Source organism: Acanthisitta chloris, unplaced genomic scaffold (genome assembly GCF_000695815.1).
Source record: "Acanthisitta chloris isolate BGI_N310 unplaced genomic scaffold, ASM69581v1 scaffold8761, whole genome shotgun sequence".
Lineage (NCBI taxonomy): Eukaryota > Metazoa > Chordata > Aves > Passeriformes > Acanthisittidae > Acanthisitta > Acanthisitta chloris.
This window is the reverse complement of record NW_008656436.1, coordinates 1-8,416: the sequence shown is the minus strand read 5'-3', so window position 1 is coordinate 8,416 and position 8,416 is coordinate 1. Positions and strand designations below refer to the sequence as shown.

The 8,416-nt window shown below is 40.1% G+C and overlaps 1 protein-coding gene across 1 annotated transcript in view; it reads right to left on the bottom strand.

Moving 5' to 3' along the window:
- Positions 1-8,228, bottom strand: part of TPMT (thiopurine S-methyltransferase) — a 9,267-nt gene extending 1,039 nt beyond the window's left edge. Inside the window, exons 1-6 of the mRNA XM_009084334.1 lie at positions 8,075-8,228; positions 7,238-7,330; positions 6,040-6,172; positions 5,503-5,555; positions 1,657-1,731; positions 821-906 (exon numbers count right to left, since the gene is read on the bottom strand). Of these exons, the coding sequence (XP_009082582.1) occupies positions 821-906; positions 1,657-1,731; positions 5,503-5,555; positions 6,040-6,172; positions 7,238-7,330; positions 8,075-8,214 (580 nt within the window). The 5' untranslated portion in view covers positions 8,215-8,228. The remainder of the gene's footprint in view (positions 1-820; positions 907-1,656; positions 1,732-5,502; positions 5,556-6,039; positions 6,173-7,237; positions 7,331-8,074) is intronic.
- Between the last annotated feature and the right edge of the window lie 188 nt (positions 8,229-8,416).

The window sequence follows — 8,416 nt, the reverse complement described above, 5'->3', positions numbered from 1 at the left end:
AAACAACATGTCCAAGAACTCATGGCACCTTGGTGGGCCACCACACAGCTTCAGGTGTTCCTGCTGCACCATCTCCAGCTGTAGCCAGGGCATTATGAATGTCATGTGCATACAACCACTCCAGCCTACAATTTCTTTATTCTACAATGGCATAATTCAAGCTAAATGCTGAACAATGTTAGAGGGAAAGCAATGAATTGAACTATTGTTGCTTATGATAACAAGTTCTATTTTTTTCAGGGATAATTATGATCAAGGGCCCATAAGCAGCAAAAAATCTATCTCTTTTGAGAGTTAATATTAACAAAAATACAATCTTTTAAGATACCTCACACTTTACTATACAATATAAAAGCTGTAAGGAAAAAATACTTTGTGATTTTAAAGAATTTCACCTCTTCCACATGTATTCATAGCATGGTAGTTGCTGGGACAACATGCTGGTTTGCAAGTATTGGGTAAACAGCTAAGCTGATGCGCTTCTGAGTTTTTGAAGCTCTCTAGGCCAGAAAGGATGTTACTAAGCACTCACTCTTTCAGCTTCATTGTCATAGCCACACTTCCAGTTTCATTTCACTGTTAATATACCATGTCCATCCTCAACTTACCCTTAGCATGTCTGAATGCTAGAGAGAAACCAAATTTTGTCTCAAGCTTGATCAACATCTAAAATTTCTAACACACAGTTATACTGGTGTGATCAGCTGACAAAGCTATACAGACAAAAAACTTGGGAAAGACACTAATGTATCTACTGCATCTATATAAAATTTGTATTACATCATGCAAAATTACGACATGAGCAGTGCAAAGTTCTCACCTTTGTGCTTGTTTGGATCATATGAAACTGTAACAAGGAGATAAGAAGAATTTTTCTCCATTAGGTTCATCATCAAGCTGACATAGCTAAAAGGAGGGAGTCATACTTTATTATTTTTGTACAAGCATTAAAGCACAGCATTCAAAATATTCAACAAAAGAGGTAACATGCATTTCCATGCAGAGAAAATTTGAATTGAACTGCATGGAAACTAAGCAAAGCTTAGTCTGAATTTCAGGAGTATGAAATTCCTGCTACACATAAAAAAATCTCAAATATAGGTTATATTTATATATATATAAACAAGCATTTATCCTTTTGTTTTACATATTCAACTCAAAACCAACAGATAAACCAAGTATTCATCTGCCACAGCCCAGAATACAATACACAACACAGTACTGATCTTTTCAGATTGTTGTGAATTCAAGATTATGTATCTAAATAGAAGATCCTGGGGTAGGTTCAAACTATATTTGGGTTGGCTATAGGCAAGATAGAAAAACTGGAATAAAGGGAAGTGAGGGGGAAAGGCACAAAGAGAGGAGAAGCAGATAGAGTGAAAAGGAAATAATAGAATTCAGATGAGACTTGCAGCTCTACTTCTGCTGGGCTGGAACAAACCGCATATCCTCCCACCAAGGGGCAGGGCAGCATCCTGAAGGCAGTTCACAAACCTAGAGTACAGCACTCTGACTGCAGCTGATGCTTGTGGTAGAGAGGAACTTGCATAGGTTAGTCCTTTAAATGAAAGAAGACTCATTGACAAGTGGCAGGAGGAAAAAGGTGTCACTGCATACATCAGAGAAAAGACAATAACAATGCAATGTACTAACCGTTGTCTGTCACATGGATTCACAGCTACAAGAGCTCCTCTGTCCCAAACTCCATCAAACTTGCCAACTATTGAGCTATAGGAAGATAGGGAAAAGTCTTAAAAATAGGAAAAAGGCATCTTCATATTTATTCAGATACTTCTGTGAAGTCACAAGGATTCTGCAGCTAACGGTGGTCAGCTGGAGTTGGTCAGCATTTCCCCACCATTAGTGGGTGCTGAGACAAGGCTACAGCTCTGGGTGTTTGGCACTCACACCCTGATACCGCCCTTGAGGCAGCACTAACATGCACTCAGCACATCAACAGCTCTTGATTGCCTTCTAAAACTCACATGGGATTTCAAATGCAGGCCAAGGAAGGTGCCTCATTGCTTTACTAACATAAAACTCAGCACAGCCGGTAACTTTAGGCACCGCAATTCCCAGCAACGTGCTCAGAACAGCTTGCTTCAGCTTGCAATTTGTTTAATGTTAGAAAAGCCAAGTTACACTGCTTCTTGCCTCAGTGCAATGCTGCCACAGACATTATTTTTGCTCCTGGACATGCTGGCAGATGGCTTCAGTAACCGCACAAAACCTGCAAGTGGGTAAGACTATCAAGAAGTGCCTTTATTGATGGCTGGTAAGAGCAGTCAGGGTGACATGAAAGGTAAGCATATTCAAGGGATAAGGAAGAGCCCTGTTTCTGGTAATTATTAAAACAGGAGTTCAGAAAGCAAGGTAGCAATAAGGTAAATTGCATAATTTTAAAGAAAGTTTGAATAAGTCTACTCAGTGAGAAAAATTTGGCATGAAATTGTGCAATACCTTTCTGTCTACTGGGAAGGTGTCAGAGTCCAATTGCATCACCTCTGTCTTCATTTCTGTACTGGTTTTCGCTGGGGTAGAGCTACATTTTTTCACAGTACAGAGCTATGTTTTGGATTTGTACTGGATATGGTGTTGTTAACACACTGACATTTTAGTTACTGCTGAGCAGTGCTCACACAGCATCAACACCTTTTCTGCTCCTCATACCACGACAGCAGTGAGTAGGCTGGGGGTGCACAAGGAGCTGGGAGGGGATGCAGCTGGGACAGCTGACCCCAACTGAGCAAAGGGATATTCCAGACCATATGGCATCATGCTCAGCAATAAAAATGGGAGGGAGATCATGGAGTACTGCCTGGGGACTGGCTGGGCATCAGTCGGTTGGTGGTGGGCAACTGTTCCCTTTGCACCAATTGTCTTTCTTGGGATTTTTTTTCCTCTCTCTTTGGTTGTTGTATTTTTTTTAATTTTATTACAGCTTTTAAAAATTCCTTTTTAATTATTGAACTGTTTCTATCTCAACCCACAAGTTTCTTTCTCGCTTTTACCCCTCTGATTGTCCCCTTCATCCCACAACTGGGGGAGTGGGCAAGCAGCTGTGTGGTGCTTAGTTGCCAGTCAGGGTTAAACCATGACAACTTTTCTCTGCCTGCTGCTATTTTCATTGCAACAGCATTTCTAAGTCACTGGCATCTAACCTAGAAGCTGATCCTGTACTTCCCACTCTACTGTGATGAGACATGATAACACTTTTAAGTGCTGACTTCTTTTAAAGTTTGCCAAGTCTAAGCAACTAATTTAAATAACCAGACTCTTAACTGAAAGGAGATTTTTTAAAGAGACAGTAAACAAGCAATGCATGAAGGAAAGTCTAGTGGGCCAGGTGAAAAACTTGATATTCTGAGGCTTGGGGGTGGTTCTCCTCTCTGCATTGCTGAGTCTGCTCCTTGACCTTAAGCCAGCCACTGAAGTTTTCTGCCCTTGGTTTTTCTTTCCAACTTTAATCTAGTCTAACTGGAATGGTGGCAGTGGCTCTTCACAGGCATTTCATGTATTTTACTCCCCACTGATTTCATCATTGCAGTCAGCAGGCTGGCTCATGCTGTGGCCTTGCCCCAGCCCTGTTCTCCTGGTTGCCCAGATTCCAGGATCTGCCGAGTGTCTGGGTGCTCCTTACCCATCTGCACATCCAATTTCCTTCTGAACAGAATCAAGCCATGAGGAAAAGGCCTAAAAAGGTACCAGCTGTTTTTCCTCGTGATGTGGAATCAGGATGAAGCTAAGGTATTAGGAAGCACTCACTCCCCTTGGGCGTGCCTTTCACTGCATCACACTGCTATGTGTTTATATGGTATTTGGCATGAGAGATCATGGGTTAGGTATTACTACAACTAACAAAAACTAACATTTAAATCAGAAATTCACGTATCTGTGGGAAACCCATTGGATAAAAACTTGTGAATTTCTATCTCTGCATATGTTTAGCAGTTTCAGTTAATGCAATTTTTGATTTTTCTTTTAAGTCTTGCAGCCATAATTGTATTAGGAAGTACAATGGTTGTGTAATATAACTGTTTTACATATGTCCCAGAGTTCCCAGAGAAAGCAGTAATTCCTGTTACTCTTTAACTAGCACGAGTCTTTGAAATGTCCCATTCTGACAAAGGTCAGGAGCACATCTGAGTTCTCTAATGAATGCTAAGCTAATGGAGATCAAAAGGACCTGTTAGCAGGCCAGCCTCAGCAAGAGAGACGTAAGTTTAGTTTCCATAATTACTGGGTAATTAACCAAATTGTCTGTACACAGAAACTAGAAGAGTGTGGGCACTTTTCTAGTCACAGGTATCTGCTATAGGGAATGCAGTTTGTTCTGCATCCAGAACGTCTATCTCCCAATTTATTTTGTGAATGACAAACTATGTACTGGATCCAGTAATACGCACTGAAATTGTCATTCATCACCTATTTTTGGTTTATTTCAAATTATTTTTCCATCATGTTATGATGGAAGTTACAGGTTTCACTGCATTTACATGTGACAAAACCTAGAATTGAATTGCTCAAAAACTGCTGAGAAGCTTAAAAATCCCTGGGCAACTTGTCAACTCACAGCAAGAAGGATTTATAAGGATCTACACAGCAAGTAACTACACTGCAGGGGCAAGGCAGGGAAGAAACCAGGCAGTATCTACAGAGTCACTTTCATATACAGCCCATCTATTCCAAGGCACTCACTTTGCAGAACTAGTTACATATACACTATTCAAACCAATTGGAGTCAGCTGCAGCAGCAGAACTCTTAGTAAAAGTCTACTGTCTGAAAGACTTTGGACTCTAGTAATGAATAGCCTTTCTTTCCAGTTTATGCAGACTGAAAAAAAAAAGAGAGGGATCATGTAGTAAACACAATGTTCTGGTGTCCTAAACTATCTGTCATGCCTGTGTATGTACAGCTGTGGAAAGCCCATCGAAGTAAAGATTAAGACTTGATGTCCTTCTTCTTAGTGAACAGCCACGGAACAAACACTTGTTCCTGACAGTTGTTCATAAGAAAATAAAATGAACACAAAAACATGACCAAAATCTTATAATCCAGGGAAACTCACGTCTGAGTAAGAACGGAGTAAGAATAGTCCTGAGGGAACTATTGTACTAAGACACTTTCAGGTATATTCACTTTCACTAAGATACTCTGAGTGAGGGATTGTGCTAGAGTTGTGCTTGACAGAATTCATCAATAATGTTAAGGATAATTTGGTTTAACTGTAAAGGCAAACGTTTTCCTATAGCTTTCACAGAATGGCTTAGAACAAGAAGCCCATTTAAAGACAATTAGTTGGCATCCTGAACAGTCACCAAGAGTTAAGTTTTTGTTGAAAATTGGCTATTCACATTTCTCATGTAAGTTAACAGGAGTTTCCTTGAGAGGACCTGACAAATCTTTATGTCTGATTCAAATAAAATAATGACAGTATAATGACAGTATTAATCCATGTTTGACTATAGAGAATTGTAAAACACACTGCATATTCCTACCTGGACAAATCATAAATACTGCAACAGTACAGGGAAATGTTGCTGGAGGTACTCTACAATAAAAAGCAAAGGAGAAAATACTCATCAGCAAACTGCCTTTAAATATGCACTCATAAGTATATATTTATACACTATGCCTTAAAATATACACATACACTATTTTAAAATATACACTTGCATATAATAAGAAAAAAACCTGTGAGAAACATTTTTAGTTTTCATTTACTAAGGTAACTCTCCTGATCCCCTCCAGAGAGGTTCTAAACTATCAAGGCATGCAGCTGTCCAGTTTTGAAATACATTCCCTGTGCATTCAGGTGCTTCACTGTCATAAGAAAAGAAGTCCAAAGTAGTAAGTTCAAAAGAATAACTTCTCAGTCCAAAATTACAACTCAGGATTTCCCTTCAGACCTCTTCAGGAGAGGTGAATGATTACCAGTAAAACCAAGGAACAAAAGCAGAATAACTTGTTTGCATAGTTAAGACTGCATTGCATGATTAACCACACCAGATCATTTGGCAACACAGGAAATGTACCTGGAACACTTTTGCTCCCGAAATCTCTGGGACTGGCTCCTCGAAATAAGGCAGATTGTGTTCTGAAAAAAATTCCTTCAGTGCTTGTTCACTGACTTCCACCCCAACAATGCTGTGTCCCATGTCCGCCAGCCTGCACACAGAAAAGAGGTTCCAAGTTTACACGAGGCCCACAGGTCGGGCCATTACCAAATGTGTATATCCCATGCAGCATTTATTCATCGGGGAAACCCTAGTTTTAGGATGCACTGGTCTGTCTAATCCTGACTTTCCAGGGCATTCACATTATATCAAACACCTCTCCTCCATGGGCTGAGTTTAAATTAGCACCACTCGGCATATAGTTGACAAGGACTTAGAGGCTTTGTTTAGATTCAATGAGTTACTCACTTATTTCTATGAACTTGATGAAAACAGAGATGATTACACAGAGAAATTGTCCATTTCAGAAACGTGTTCTGCTCTGAACCGTGGTTGAGGCATGGCTTGGCAGGCACAGGCAGTGAGCAGGGTGCGGTAACCTCGGAGCTGCTGCAGCTCAGTGCAACAGCAACGTGCGTCAGAGCCCACAGTCAGCCCAACAAGTAGTTACCATGATAAAATCTCATGACTGGGACTAAATGGACTCCTTGATGCAGTTCAGTCATGTTTTTTGGTTTGTGCCTCCTCCTTCCAAGATAAAACACTGGCTTATATAGGCCCTAATTATAAATATAACCCCCATGAAAAGAGAAGGTAAAAGTAAAATACTAAGTATAAAAAAAGAGGAAGTTATATTTAGTCCAAATTATTTAAATTCCCAGTGTGACATGCCACATGGCCTCTTGAAAATGTGCTCTGGCACAACCAACCAATTTAAGGGTTTGAGGGCAATTTAAACTGGCACTGCTACCAAAACCAGCAATGGTAAGGGTGTAGCTTCAGTCACTCCATTCATCAGAAATTCAGCATTCCCTAGGCTGAACTCGGGACAATCAGGAGGACTTTCAGGCTAGTCCTTATCCATTCCATTTACATTACTATACAAAACACCACCAAATGAAACCGAACTTCTTCCTCACTTCGGCTTTCAGTGTGGTTGCTTTCCTACCAGTAGAGATGCAGCACGTTTCCACTGGCCAATACAAGGCTGGAAATTCCCCTGTCTCCTCCCTCCCCACATCAAATAAAATTTTTGCTCTTTTAGTTTCTGTTTTACCATTTCATCTCTACAGCTTTACCACAAAGTGGAAAAAATATCCTTAGTCCACTCTTGCCATTTAAAAGAACATCCATATATTTCCGGAGGAGCCTGCAGAAGAACAGAAACGTTTTATTTAACTCTGCGAATATTTGTGCTGGCACATTAAAAGCCAAGTACTACACGCTATGTCAGGTAGTACACAAACAGGTTCTTAGCTCAAACTGCTTCATGCCATGAGAAATAAAAACACAAAATAAAAACATTCACTTTCCATTTACTTAGAAGTTAAATTTCATTTCTGTTAGAAATCCACAGATTTCTGTTTGGTCTATTTCCTGTTTGTCTTTTCAAGTAAACAAACCAACAATCCACCTTTGAGAGGGCCACAACAGAGATTCTGAACTTCTGTATCAAGCAAATCACTTCTACAGATCTTCAAAGACTATGTAATCAGGTTTGCTTTCTTAGGTCCCTGTCTTCTAGTGCACAATAGCTGATCCAACACCCTCTGCATATTGTTTCAGGTCCCAGTTTCATAACTTATAAATAGAAGTGCAAAGCTTCTGCATCAGAAAATTTAAGATTTTTTGCCAAGTTATCCAAGCTTTAATGTTTAAAACCTGATTCAAGAGTAAAAGACCTAAATTCATTTCAACAATTTCTTTTCTCTGTCCTTTCTAGACAAATACAGGTCACAAAACTCTGCATACTTTGGTCTCAAGCTGTGCCCATATAAAATAATTTTCCTTTTGCAAATGTTCTGTTTTCTATTAAGAGCTTGTCAAATAAGCCAAGTCATTCATCTCACAGCATTTCTTAAAACAGCTTAGGCAGAAGAGAGAAGTCACGTACGGATGCCCTTGTTCCTTGTGAAATCCAATGTTGCCCATTTCCCATTTTTGCAGCCATTCCTCCTCAGTCACCACTCTGTCTTTCTGTGGCCCAACATCAGAGCCTTCCAGGAGTCCGGACGCGTCTGCTGAGTGCTCCATCGTCTCCAGGGAGTGCTAGTGAAAACAGAAAAATAGAAAATAGAAAAATCACCCCCACGCAACGCATAGTTTGGAACTAGCTCTTAGTTTCTTAATTTAAAAAAATAATAAGCACATCTTAAGAGATTACAATTTGGCGACTGTCGCAATGCACAGGACGCGACAGAGCACACTCTTCCTACCCACGGCTTCGTGCAGACGC